Source organism: Capra hircus, chromosome 25, assembly GCF_001704415.2.
Source record: "Capra hircus breed San Clemente chromosome 25, ASM170441v1, whole genome shotgun sequence".
Taxonomy (NCBI): domain Eukaryota; kingdom Metazoa; phylum Chordata; class Mammalia; order Artiodactyla; family Bovidae; genus Capra; species Capra hircus.
Window position 1 is genome coordinate 1,123,049 of NC_030832.1, and position 13,956 is coordinate 1,137,004.

Sequence of the window (13,956 nt, forward strand, 5' to 3'; positions counted from 1 at the left end):
ACCTGCTACACTGCCACGTGGTGAGGAATCGGTCCAGTCCTGTAGTTTTGTAGGCTGACCGTCAGAGAAGGTCCCGGGCAGCGTGGTTGGGGGTCACTCACGCCTCACTCACAAGTCCCCTTCCCTACGGATCCTGAGCTCCGGCCTCATGATAGCACGTCCACAGTTGGCAAGTAAGAGAGAGACATCTATTGGCTTCAAACAATTCAGAGGTTGGTTTGCTTTTTCCCCAGAAGAGTTTTCACCGCACTGAGCTGGGACCCCGCCACTGGTGGCTTCAGACCTCTGTCCCAGCCCCAGCCTGGTGCCAACAGCCCCGTTGGCAGCTGGGCTGGATCCCCGACTCCCCGCGCTGAGCACCAGCAGCCCAGGGGTTCACACCAGCCAGCACCCTCAGGCCAGCAGCTGCCCGCCCACATCTGTGAGGGCCGCGGGTGCCGCGCCCCCTGGCGGCGGGAGGCGCTGCTGGCATCGTGTGGCCCAGGAAGCCAGGCGGGGGCGGGGAGGCATCTGCGCTAAGTGCTCTGCTACCTCCCCCCAGGGCTGGCCCTCTAAGAACGCTAAGAAAGGTCTAGCTTGGCTGCTGCACCCTTCCCGGAGATGAGCAGTGACCAGCCTGGGGCTCAAAGGCCCTGCTGCCCCAGGAATTTCTTTAGTCAGAGGGAGGGATGGGTCGCTCTGTTGCTTTAGGTAGAAACAAAGCAGGGGAGGACAGCTTCAAAGCACGTCTAGCCTGACGGAGAAGTCCGCGCAGCTCGGGGGCGGGGGCACACTCGGGGGCGCGCAGGGCCGCCCCTCCTCTCCAGCGGCTCAGAGCCCCGCCTCAGCAATGCTCCGCACACGCACACGACGGCACACACTGCAGGGGCCCAGTGGCCTCGCATGCAGGGGCCCAGTGGCCTCGCGTGGCCTGCGGCGGAGCCTCTATCCAACGGCAAGTGCCGCCAGCCACTCTGCACTCCCCGACCAAGGGCCTCTCGCCCACCTAGGGGACGCAGGGAAAAGATTCTCTGCTCTAGACCGCGATGACCAGGGTCTGACCCGGTTACAGACCCGTCTCTGCAGCCAGGAGGGGGCCGGCGCTTAACTCCCGTCCTCTCCTTCCACCTGACTTCCATCCTTCAACAGCTTTTTCTACCCTTTGTGATTAAACTGTCAGAGGCTCTTGAGAAGCTCCCCCAGAACAGAGAAAAAGTCGCTTATACACAGCCCTTGATGGACAACTTCTCTTGGAGCAATTTTAATTGCATTTTGCCTGCCGTTTTGAGGATTTACTATCAAAACCTTTTCTGGGTGGTGCAATTATTCCCAGAGAGACAGGTACTATAAATATTTAGTGACTGCAGAATTTTCGACTAGGAAGCGTCCAGACACTAAAATAAATGCAAACAACTGAATCGCAGCCCCGAGGCTCTGAGCACCATGAGTCCAGCCAGATGCCATTCATGTCCCAGTTTCCACTGGCATTTCCTTGAACCCGTGAGACACCACACACACCAAAAAGACTTCAGCGACGGTCACCACCACCTCTAGCCCCCGCGAGCGGCCCCTCACCTCTTGATGAGCTTGATGGACCTGAAGGCCTCATCCATGTCCCCGATGGCCAGGAAAAAGCTGAAGTTGAGCATGGCGTCCTGTGTGGGCTTGTCGCAGTCCTCCAGCCCCACAAAGTCCCGCAGGGGCCTCCTGCCCACTGCCTGGGGGATGCACTGGGACCCAGAGTCCAGCTGGTCCTCCAGATTAGCTTCTCCTGGCTGGATGACAAAGGGCGCAGTCTATCTGTGGGTACCCGTGAAGCCAGTGTGCGCCCCAGGCCTCTCCCTGGGGGACCCTCTGCACAGACCCCACATTTAGCAACACTCTTGGCAAAAGCACCACACGTCTGCAAGCCCTCAAAGGCCAAAGCACGGGGCTCCAGCTTCAGACTGGGGGTGATGCAGGCATCGGCATGCAGGGGCCTGCGGCTGAGGCAGTGACATCATGACATGTGAAAACACCACCCCTCCGCTGTCTGTAAACTTCCTAGAAAGAGCTCTTCCTGTCACGTCTGACCGTGTGCCCGTGCAGGAGGTGCTAAAACTACGCCAGCACCACTGCCTCCTGGTCCATTCCCACCTCTGGCTACAAGAAGGACACTTGCTAACACAGGAAACACAGAGCTCATGACACAGGACACACAGAGCTCATGTTGAGGCCTGATTTTAAGTCACCTTACACTAAAAGCCAAAAAAAAAAAAAAAATCCAAGAAAAAGCCTGCACACTTTAGTTCTTCTGACAGGACAGTGAAGAAATAAGCGAATAAGTGAGGCAGCAGGAAGCACAGAGCTGTGGGGGAGGGCGCGGCAGAGCTCAGGGGAGCAGCTCAGGCGGCACCCCAGGTCCACAGGACCAAGGCAGAGCCACGGGCTGCAGCCTGCACAGGCCCCTCAGTGCAGGGGGCTGTGGGCGCCTGGCTGAGAACAGGTGGCTCAGCCGGCATTTCAGCTGGGCTGGAAGCTCTGCCGCCCATCACAGACGCACCCACCCCTGATCAGCACTGACCTCAGGGCCAAGGATGCCGATTTCAGGCCTGGGCGGGACCGTGGGGATGCAGAGACCATGCCCAAGGGATGGCAAACAACTCATCCAAAATGGTTGGGGTGAGTGCCAACAATGACCCCGTTTGATCAGAAATTTAAACACATGCGTATGTAACGGGAGTCCCTGTTGGCTCAACTGGTGAAGAGTCTGACTGTAATGCAGGAGCCCCGGGTTTGACTCCTGGGTCGATCCCCTGGAGGAAGGGACGGTGTGTGTGGCGCACACATTCAGGCCACAGACAGAACCTCTCCCTGGCGGCCCCAGCGGCACCTCTGGGGGCTGCAACCATGGAGATTTGCATCACCTCTGGTCTTTATTTCCTTATTTGCAGTTCCTGAATTTCCTACAGTGAATACAGGAATGGTAGTTCAGTCGATAAGTCATATCCAACCCTTGCGCCCCCATGAACTTCAGCCTGCGAGGCTCCTCTGTGCATGGAATTCTCCAGGCAAGAATACTGGAGTGGGTTGCCGTTTCCTTCTGTAGGGGATCTTCCCCACCCAGGATTGAACCCTGGTCTCCCGCATTGCAGGCAGATTGTTTACTGACTGAGCTTCCCTGGTGGCTCAGATGGTTAACAATCCGCCTGCAATGTGGGAGACCTGGGTTCAATCCTGGGTGAGGAAGATCTCCTGGAGAAGGGAATGGCTACCCAGTATTCTGGCCTAGAGAAAAGTCAGACGCAACTGAGCGAATATAGGAATAGGAACTCCTAAAAAAGCATCTAGACTTTTTAAAAAAAGACAGAAAAGCGGAAGGACCCAGTGCTTTGGGGGAGCCAGGAGGGATGCCCTTCAGTGGAGCAGCTGCCCATCTGCCCGCCCTCGACCTTCCCCACAGGGATGGCAACCTTGGATGTGCTGGGATCTCAGGGGACAGCTCAGGGCACACGCTTTGCTTGTGTAATGAGAGGGAGGAGGAGGGCCCAAGGATATGGCTGCGCCCGCAGAGCCCACCTTTCTCATGAAGTAGTAGTGGGGCACCTGGATCCCCAGGAGCATCTGGAAGGCGGGGGGACGGGGGAAGCTGTCCTGCAACAGGAAGCCGTGCTCTTCTGAGACGAAGAAGGACAGGACCAGCACGTCTGCCTGCAGAGGGACATGTCCTGTCTCAGTTCAATAGCAACTTTCCTGGCTCTTGTCCGACCCCACTTGTCCAGCATTGCCAGGAAGTTTACATAAAACACAGAGGATGTAGAGCGGCCGACAGGCTGGCTCTCATATAACCCCACTCTCCCTGCCGAGGACCCTACGCACGACCCCTGTGGAACAAGGTAGGTCAAGAGAGGCGCAAGGAAGAGGGTCAAGAGGGCTTTGTCCGGGATCACTGGGTGTCCTGTAAAACAGGACAGCGGAAAGCGGTGGAGTCTGGGCCCCATGAGGGGATGGGGCTCAGAGCCAGTGGTGCTGGAGTGTTGGGGAGGAAGGCCCTGCTGAGAGGGGAGCGGGGTGGTGAGAGGGGAGGGCAGTGACCGAGGCTGGGGGCCCATTGATTGGGGAACGACTCAGGGGACCTTCGTAACTGGACCCCACAGGATGCGCCTAGATCAAGGGAGACTCTGATCCCCGAGAGAAAATGGCACGCGACAGAGGGTGGGGCCAGCTCTCGATGTCGACCCAGAGGGGAGAGGTGTTCCCCAACATCCTGGGGGTGGAGACTGGCTCCCTACCACTTCCCCAGGGACCACACTGGGAAGACAGAGCCTGCCCTGCCTGCTGTCCAAACACACAGGTGACCACGTGTGGGGTGAGGGGCCTGCACTGGCCTCGGCCAGCGTGCTTCTGTCCGCGGGCTGCGGCGGGGCACCGGGCACCTCGCGCACGGCTTCGCACACGAACAGCCGGGGCTCGCTCTGATCCCAGAAGTGGCTCACGGGCACAAGGTCTGTCAGCCTCTCATCCTCCAGGGCCTGGCTCCTGAAAAAGAAAGAGAACTGCACGCGTGGTACACCAAGGCCTTGAAGAAAGACCGGCAGGGGTGCTGACGGCCCTCTGCACCCTGAGACCTGGGGCTGCCCATGGGCACTCGCGTTGCAGCCCTTTCGGAAGCTCAAGTTCCTGGCCCATGCCTCCAGAACCTCAGAGACAGATTAGACTCAAATCCCTGCGATGGCCCAGGGGAGCGGGTTTCTGTTTCACCTCTGGTCCCCACTGCTCATGATCACTGAGCTCTTCCAAGTATGAAGAAAACTTAGCAACAAACTGCCTCAAAGCCAACAAGTAATTGAGCATCATCTTCAACATCTTTTTTCAACAAAGTCCTCCCAAACCAGTCTTACTTCTTTGTCTCCTGCCCATTAATGGACAATGCCTCTCTCTGATCTATCTGTCCCGTCTTGAGGTCGAGGATGGTCACTGTGTCCATTTCCACGTCATAGAAGCAGATTTTGGAATCGGGGCTGTTGTCAGCCTAGGAAGAGAGAGCCAGAGCTCAGTGTGCCTGCTCACTGATGTTCCACACGTTTGGGAGAGCTGCCGAGGTCCAGACAGCGTAATTCCAACATCAGCTTATGTTCATCCCACTGAAACGGCTGTGGGTTTACTATTTTCTAGTTTCAGCTGATCCCCCGTAGTGGCTGGGCCCACTGCTGCCTTCCAGCCCTGCTTCTCTCCTCCCAGCTCTCACCAGGGTCGTAAAAATTTACTTGAGTCTGCTCATCCACAGGGGTGGGGTCAAGTCACCCATTTAACACATCAGTTTGTGTTTACAGAACCCAGCAAAGTGCGTGGTACACACACGGCAGCGAACAACCCACTCTTGAATGAATGAGTGAATGAGAGAATGAGAGAGTGAATCAGTGAATGAGTTAGCGAGTGAAGGAATGCATGTGTGAGTGAGTGAATGACAGAGGAGCACGTGAACAGACACTGATGCCGGGAAGGCACCAGCTTCTCTAGAACCAACGGCCCTGCCACCTGGCTCCTTCACACCCACTCTCAAAGCAAGAGGCTCCAGGTCCTCCCACACTGGTCACCCCTGCTGCCCAGAGGCCTTAGTCTGATGATGGAAAAAGGCAGAAGGGAAGAGGTGAGGGTCTCTGCAAGAACCACTGCTTCTGATGACTCAAGGAGTGAAGCGAAGGAAGGTGGGGAGGTGGAGGGAGCCCCAGGGGGTGGAGGGGGCACCAGGGCTGCAGGAGGGGGAGGGCAGGCGGGGCAGCGCACGTAGGGACCCACCTTGCTGAGGAGGAGACTGATCTTGCTGCCGCTGGCATTGCATCTGAGCGAGGTCAGGCCCCCCACACCCGGGACCAGCTCGGCCAGGCTCTTGCAGCCGCAGTGCACCTTGGCCTCTCTGCAGGGAAGGAGGTGGTCTCAGTGGCCCGGCTGGGACAGCAGGCGAGTCCTTCCCCTTGGGCCTGGAACCTGGGCCCAGCGGCTCTCACTTCAGGAACGGGAGACTCAGGAAATGGGCTAGGCTCAGAAGACAGGGCGAGTTCTCACTTTTACATTTTTTGGTGGAGATATAATTGACACACACATTATCTGAGTTTCAGGAGCACAGTGTTAACAGTCTGCTATTTGTGTGGCTGAGGTTTTGAGGTTCTATTTTTGTGAACAGGCAGGAGCACTATCTCATTCCCATCACAGAGAGGAGCAGCTGATTACAGATGCCACACCATCCCCACAGCACGGCCGTGGGCTCTGCTGCCCATGCTTTGTTACAGCCACGTGCTCTTCCACTGTGTGGACAAACTCAAATACATTACGCTAGTCCCCTGTTTGAGTTTGATGCCTCCAGAAACAAAACTGGCTTGTAGAGGTAGCTCACCGTGACTTTCTTTACTTTATTCACATTTCCTTACTTTCCCCCTAGTGTTCTCTTTCTGCCCTGGACCCCCATCCAGGCCTCACGTGACATCTAATCATCTTCTCTCCCTGGGGCCCTCTGGGCTGGGACAGAGCCTTGGGCTCCAGGCTCATCTCGTGCATTTCCTGCCTAGGCTCAGAATCCATTCCAGCATCAATCTCCGAGGAGCCCACTCCCTTTCCTGCAGGAGGACTTGGACCAAGATCTGGGTATGGGGTGTGCTTATGGTTCCTGGGGTGTTGCTGCTCCCAGACCCCGGTGGCGGACAGACCAGGCCACGTGCACTGACCGGTACCTGCACACGCACCTGCCTCCACCTGCACCGACACGAAGCCACACCGAGCTCCAGACTCAGGTCTCCACCTTGGATGCATTCGCTCAGGGATCACTCATCCTCCTCCCCTGATGACTTGGAAACCACCCCTCAGGTGAGAAGCCGGCTCCCTGCCAGTCCTCATCCTGACACTCAGCTGCTCACGACCAGCCTGGACGCCTCCCCTGCCCGTGGGAACTGACTTTATCAGCAGAGTGCATGCTGCTTGCGGCCCCTCAGCCATTAGTCTCAGGGCCCTGCTCAGGGCCAGGGTAACCCGGGCAGCTCCTGGGGCAGAGGGAGGCAGTTACACATGCTCATAAATGGGGGTTGTCCTGCCTTGTCTGCCTTCCATCCTGGGCCCCCCTGAACTGACAGGTTGTTTTAATTTGCAGATACTAACGTTCACTGTGAGCTGTAAAGGTCTGTGGATTTCGGCAAACGTACTGTGTCACGTGTGTACCACACAGTGACGCTGCTCCCCCCTTCATGCAGAGATTAAGACTTTAAACCAAGACATCAGGCATTTCCAACAGGAAAGTGCACATTAATGCTGAAATGAGAACATAAACAGTCTGCTGCCCCCGTCTGTCTCCTACCCATCGCGTCGTCTCCCAATGCATTTAAAATACTTTCATCTGGACAAAAACTGTACCTTCGGGAAAGATCAAAGCTTTTAAAGTGAGCCAAGTCCGTCCCTACAACCAGGAAAGTTCCACAGATGTCCAAGAAGCACGGGTTCCCCTCTGACTCGGAGAACGGCAGGAGCTGCTTCACGGTCCCCTAAGGAAAAAGGAGGCGACAGGGACCTCAGGGGGGGCTTCAGCCACAGGCCCCACCCCTTGCTTGAGTCTCACCCCACGCGGGAGGACAGGCCCTGTCATCGGGGAATCCCTGGTGCTTCTGGTCAGGGGGCAGGTATAGAGCAGCCAGGTCAACAAGCAGGTACACACGTGACTCAGTGTGAGCACGTGCAGACAGGTGACGGGAGGGCTGTTAGAAGAAAACTATCTAGGCGGCAGCATGTGGAATTCCATCCACTCGGGTGGATGCAGGAGATGCCGCCCACAAGGTCTTACGTTAACGCCCCAGTGAAGCTGACTGTGTGGCTAGTGGTCACCTCTGGGGGAGGCCATGAGTGGAAGGGGTGGTGATCACGTCCCAGGTGTGTCCATCTGTGAAAACTCATGAGCCGCACGCATAGCATGCCTACTTTCCTGTGTGTCCATCACATGCTGGTAAATGCCTGAGAACAGGTCTTGTCTGGGGGGCAAGTTGAAGTGAGCCAGGGGGGAAGGGGCCACCCATTGGAGAGCTGCACTGGCCTTCCAGAGGAGGAGCCGGGCGGCAGGAAGGAAGGCGGGTCCTGAGGTGAGCAGTGAGCAGACACCACACTGGGCATCAGTGCAGGCCAAGGGAAGAGTCAGATTTTATTCTACATGAAGCTGGAAGACTCTGGAGGGTTCTGAACCACAGGTGACTTAAAATCATTTATGTTTCAAAATGCTGTTCTTACAACACATCCCAGTATTGTTATTTTGGAAAGAGTGACCAGAGTCGGGCCTGGGCAGAGCTTACACTTTTGGGTGTCTAATGCATGGACTGACCCCTCTCCTTGGAGCTGAGATGGGTCCCCAGGTCAATCTGAGACAGGAGGGAAGGGGGCAGGGCACAACTTATGAAAGAATGACATAACCCAAGGACACAACATAAACCAATCAGAATCAAATGGGTCCACCGTGGCAGACTCCACTTCCCGTGGCTCAGACAGTAAAGAATCTGCCTCCAGTTCGGGAGACCTGGGTTCGATCCATGGGTCAGGAAGGTCCCCTGGAGAAGGGAATGGCAACCCACTCCAGTATTCTTGCCTGGAGAACTCCACGGACAGAGGAGCCTGGCAGCCTACAGTCCACAATGTTGCAAAGAGTCGGACATGACTGAGCGATTATCACTTTCACTTTCAAAGTGGCAGACGAGTCAGCTTCCCCTAGACTTTGATCCTCAATCAGCAAGCTAAATGACCACCCAAAGGCACTGGGACAGTTCCAAGACACCAAAAGTCAAAAGACCAAAGGGGGGTGGTGGCCCAATTCCTGGAAATCTCTACCCCTTACCCCAAATAGCTGGAATAACCCTCCCACTCATTAGCTTATGAATCACCCAGCCCATAAAAGCTAACCACACCATATTTCAAGGCCTCTGCACTTGCCCTCCGTGATGGCCCACACTGCCTGTGGAGGGTTCCTCTCCAACTAAAACCACTTCTTACCTATTTGTCTCTCACTGAATTCTTTCTATAATGAGATATCATGAACCTGAGCTTTATCAGATCCTGAAACTAGGTCTGTGACCTCAGTGGGAAGACTGTGGGTTTTGGCCGGTTTGAGTCCCAGCATGTGGGTTCAAGTCCCAGTCTGAGGTAAATGGTTTCACATCCAACCAATGCACAATGAGTGTCTGCTTGGCTTGGCACTGGGCTGGGAGCAGAGTGGCCAGGGGTGGGGTTTCCCACAGAACTTAGTGGGCTCCTTATACCAGGAACAGAGACTCAGGGAGTCTTTATGGAATTTATTATAATATTGCTTCTGTTTCTTTTTTTTTTTTTTTTTTGGCCATGAAGCATGTGGGAGCTTAGCTCCTTGACCAAGGTTCAAATACACACCCCCTGCATTGGAAGGCCAAGTTTTAACCACTGGACCAACAGGGAAGTCCCTGACATATATTCCTTTCGACAAAAATTTTAAAAGGTTAAACTCTGTCTATGGTCAGATGCCCCTAAGTTACCGCCATGATTTCCAGCTTGACTTTCACCCTTTCCCAGCATGCTGTTCTTTTCCCAGCATGCCTTTTGTCCCTTCCCAGAATGCCTTTTACCACTTTCCCAGCATGCATTTCACCCCTACCAGCAACCTTTTGCCCTTTGCCCAGTAAGCTTTTCACCCCTTCCCTGAAGGCCTTTCTGTTTTCTCTCAGTATGACTTTTGCTGCTTTCCCAGCAGGCCTTTTATTCTTTCCTCATAGGCCTGTCATAATATGCCTTTGGTTCTCTCCTGGCATGCCTTTCATTCTCTCCCAGTATGCCTTACGCCCCTTTCCCAGCATGCTTTTCACTCCTTTTCCAGTGTGCCTTTTGTTGCCTTCCCAGTGGACCTTTCATTCTCTTCCTACATGTCTTTCACTCCTTTCCCAATATGCCTTTCACTCTCTCCCAGTATGCCTCTCACTCACCTTCCTAGCATGCTGTTCAGTTCGCCCCCACCAGCAACATGTTGCCCTTTTCCCAGTCTACCTTTCGTTTTCTGCCAGCATGCCTTTCACCCCTTCCCAGCAAGCCTTTCGCTCTCTCCCCATATGCCCTTCACTCCTTCCCCAATATCTCTTCCATTCTCTCCCCATGTGCCTTTCACCCCTTCTTGGCAGGCCTTTCCTTCTCTCCTACATGCCTCCACCTTCCAGCTCTGGAGTTCATCCCTCTAATAACCCAGCTGCTCCCTCATCTGTTGTTAGCAGGGCTCCTCCCTACCTCAGCTTTATGTCCACACTTGACGCCACTATCAGTGGTATGTAAGCCCCATCCCTCCAGCCTCCCCACCTCCCCTCTGACCTGAACCTGGCCAGGCATCTCTCGAGGCCCAGATCCCTCCCTGCAGTTCCCCCAGGAGGCTCATGGGACTGTGGCCACCTTCCCCACCTGTCAGGTCTCTATTCCAACATCTCTCCCTGCAATACTTTCCAACCCCCTCCATACTTTACTGTGCTCCTTACCATCTGACCCTCCTGCTGGAGACTAGAACTGTAGGGAAGCTCCTTCAGGAGTTACTGAATGGAGAAGGGGAGGTATAAGCCTGTGAGGTATAAGCACAGGACAGACCTTAGGAAAGAACTCAGAGCTGGACATGGTGGTCACACACCGAGAGCTAAACCAGCAGCACAGCTGTCCTCAACTGTGATGCAGAACACTGCTGAACGTGCGGGGTGAATGGTCTCCCCTGAAAGATACACCCAGTTCAGTTCAGTTCAGTTCAGTCGCTCAGTCGTGTCCGACTCTTTGCCACCCCATGAATCGCAGCACACCAGGCCTCCCTGTCCATCACCAACTCCCGGAGTTCATTCAGACTCACGTCCATCGAGTCAGTGATGCCATCCAACCATCTCCCACTTGGATGTAAACATGACCTTATTTGGAAGAAGGGTCTTTGAAGATATAACTAAGGCTCTCAAATAGAGACAACTCTAGATTAGGGTGGACCCTAAATTCAGGGACAAGCGTCCTTCTCAGACACAGGAAGAAGGCCATGTAAAGATGGAGGCAGAGACCTGGCTATAGGCTACAGAATGCAAGGAATGCCGGCAATGCCAGCAGCTGGAGGAGGCATGGGACAAACTCTCCCCCAGAGCCTCAGAAGGAGCAGCCTTGCCCACACCTAGATTTTGGACTTCTAGCCTCCTGAACGGTGGTGAGGAAAATACATTTCTATTGTTGTAAGCCATTCGGTTTGTGGTCATTGGTTATGGCCGGTTCAGGAAACTAATACTCCGTGTCAGCCCCAGGGATAAAGCAAGTGTGCACAGGATGCGGGCAGGCAGAGGCTCCCCTACTGCACCCCCTGCAGAGGACAGAATGGTGTGCTAGAGGCTGGGGTCCTGGAGGTACGCATGGCTCCCACCCTCAGACACATGCATGAAGAGGTCTAAAGATGTGGCCAAAACCGACGGCCCCTCAGTCCTCTAGGTGCACATTAAACAGTGCACCTTCCTCCCATTTCGTAATCCCAAGCACTCAAGAACCAGTCAGGTAGTCCTTTTCACTGCAAAGGGCCACTGCCTTACCTCCTGATTTCTGGAGTCACAAGAGCTGTCGATGGAACAGCTATATAAGAATCCATTTTTACAACCAGACACCCAGTGGGGGGATCTGATGAGGCTGGGTGAAGTCAATAAGCAGGCTCTGGCTTGATTTAGAGGTGGCATTTTAAACTCTGCTCTAGTTGTCTTTAATGTCACAGGCCACTCACTGAAGAGCAGCCATTTACCTGCCAGGTTCGAACTTGGACTCTGTTCGGCTCCACCGTATAAACGTTTTCTTCATGCATGGCTAACACTGGAGACTCACACAGGAAGGACCCTAAAATGACAGAGGTCATGACACCAGCAGCTAGTCTCGTCAGAGCTCCTTAGAGTTTCGGAAGCATTCTCACACTGAAACTAGAACTCTTTATAGAGCAATTGATGAGAAAGACTGGAATCTAGCAGAAAACATCTTCTAAAACTAAGGTGATAAAGAAGAGCCTCAGGCTATAAAGATGGGGAGAAAGGGCAGAGCTGTGGTATCATCAAGGATGTGCTCATGCGTGTTCCCTACTGTTCCTTGGCCCCACACAGCCTTGTCAAAGCTGTGTTTCCTTCTTCTCAGAAAGTGAGGCTCCAAGATACGGGGACTGCCCAGGGCCACGGCTGCCAGTGACGGCCTGACGGGGCACCCAGGGCCAGGCACCCGCCCTCGCCACTCACTGATGGCCTCGCCTCCTCCCTCCCGGTGAGCAGCTGGTGGTTCCCACAGCACAGCCTCTGCGACAGCACCACTGTCCGAGCTGCAGCTCATCACACATGGGACCTTGGAGGCCACGAGCTCCAGCCCGGGCACGAGAAGGGGTGTGGGGTCTCCCGGTGGCCCAGGACCTGCCGTCTGCCAGCCCCTCAGAAACTAGCACCCCCACCTGCATCAGACGCAAGACCCTCTGGGGGCTGAAAAGACTCCCACCTGCACTGCGTAACGTGGCTCCGGACGGCTCAAAGATCACCACCTGTTTTCCATTCCAGACGGCAACAGCATCCTATGAAGAGTCATGGAAGTGAAAAAGCAACCAGTCATCCGGGCCTCACCGTCCCCAGTGACCCTAACAACTGGCCAGGGCTTGTGTCTACATCAATGACCCTGCCCCCCACCCACAGATCACCCTGGCAGTGACCTTGGTGGCAAATACTCCGGTGACGTGCATGTCTGTGCGCAGGCTGTGGGTCACCCCCGTGGACAGGAAGGACACGCTGAGGAGGCTCGGGGAGACCTGCACGGCGGCCACCTGCTGGTGGAAGTGGGATGACATGGCCTGCTCGTGGAGGATGAGCACGGAGCTGATGCTGTTCACGGCCAGGAGGCTCTTCCTGGAGCCCCACTTGGTTGTATGAAGAGACACCACCGAGGCGTGAACAGAAAGGAGATGTGCAGTCAGGGCAATGTCACAGGTAGGAAGATTCACAAACAGTTTCCAAGCACTGCTTCTTCTCATTATTTAAAGTCAAGTGAAAGTGAAAGCTGCTCAGTCGTGTCCAACTCTTCGCAACCCCACAGACTATACAGTCCATGGCATTCTCTAGGCCAGAATACTGGAGTGGGTAGCCTTTCCCTTCAGCAGATATTCCCAACCCAGGAATCGAAACAGGGTCTCCTGCTTTGCAGGCAGATTCTTTACCAACTGAGCTATCAGGGATGCCCTCTTGTTTAAAAACATGACGTAAAAAATTTGTAAGTGTAAGATGTCTGATTTACAGAAAAGCTTAAAAATACTGGATCTCAACACCCAGAGTTGAGATCCAGCATGTAAACCTATGTGCTGGTTCTAGTTTGTGTCTGTTCTGACTGGCTGAGCATCTTCTAGAGCTTAGTTCACTGATGCAAACTTAGGGGCATCTGTGTTTGATAAACGGAAAGCGAGTTTACACCCTATCAGTGAGCCACCCAGGTGGCTCAGTGGTAAAGAATCTGCCTGCCAAAGCAGGAGATGCAGGAGGCACAGGTTCAACTCCTGGGTTAGGGAGATCCTCTGGAGTCGGAAATGGCAAGCCACTCCAGTATTACTGCCTGGAGAACCCCCGTGGACAGAGAAGCCTGGTGAGCTATAGTCCATGGGTTGCAAAGAGCCAGATACGACTGAGTGACTAACCCTGGAGGATCTAAAAGAAATTCCTAGAATTGCTCTAAAGTGAAAGTGAAAGTGAAGTCGCTCAGTCATGTCCGACTCTTTGTGACCCCATGGACTGTAGCCTACCAGGCTCCTCCGTCCATGGGATTTTCCAGCCAAGAATACTGGGGTGGGTTACCATTTCCTTCTCCAAAATTCCTCTAAGATATCCCTAAACTATTTACCATGTAAGTTTCATTTCCTGATTCGATTATTTAAACTTCATCTTAAAAAGTTCAGGGAGTTCCCCGGGGGTCCAGTGGGTAGGACACTGTCCTCCCCTAGTCGGGGAG

At 54.5% G+C, this 13,956-nt stretch overlaps 1 protein-coding gene across 7 annotated transcripts in view; it reads right to left on the reverse strand.

Annotated features, from left to right (window-relative positions):
- Positions 1-13,956, reverse strand: part of IFT140 (intraflagellar transport 140) — a 55,631-nt gene that overhangs the window by 25,252 nt on the left and 16,423 nt on the right. For 6 of the 7 annotated variants that reach the window (XR_001917256.1, XM_018040466.1, XM_018040467.1 and 3 more), the window contains 9 exons: positions 12,674-12,877; positions 12,466-12,538; positions 11,738-11,829; positions 7,360-7,487; positions 5,758-5,875; positions 4,860-4,990; positions 4,347-4,497; positions 3,538-3,669; positions 1,555-1,754 (listed from right to left, as the gene is read on the reverse strand). Coding sequence is in view for 6 of the 7 variants with exons in the window: in XM_018040466.1 (XP_017895955.1) it covers positions 1,555-1,754; positions 3,538-3,669; positions 4,347-4,497; positions 4,860-4,990; positions 5,758-5,875; positions 7,360-7,487; positions 11,738-11,829; positions 12,466-12,538; positions 12,674-12,877 (1,229 nt within the window). In the remaining variant the exon portion in view is untranslated. The remainder of the gene's footprint in view (positions 1-1,554; positions 1,755-3,537; positions 3,670-4,346; positions 4,498-4,859; positions 4,991-5,757; positions 5,876-7,359; positions 7,488-11,737; positions 11,830-12,465; positions 12,539-12,673; positions 12,878-13,956) is intronic. The other variant, XM_018040468.1, reaches the window with a different exon arrangement.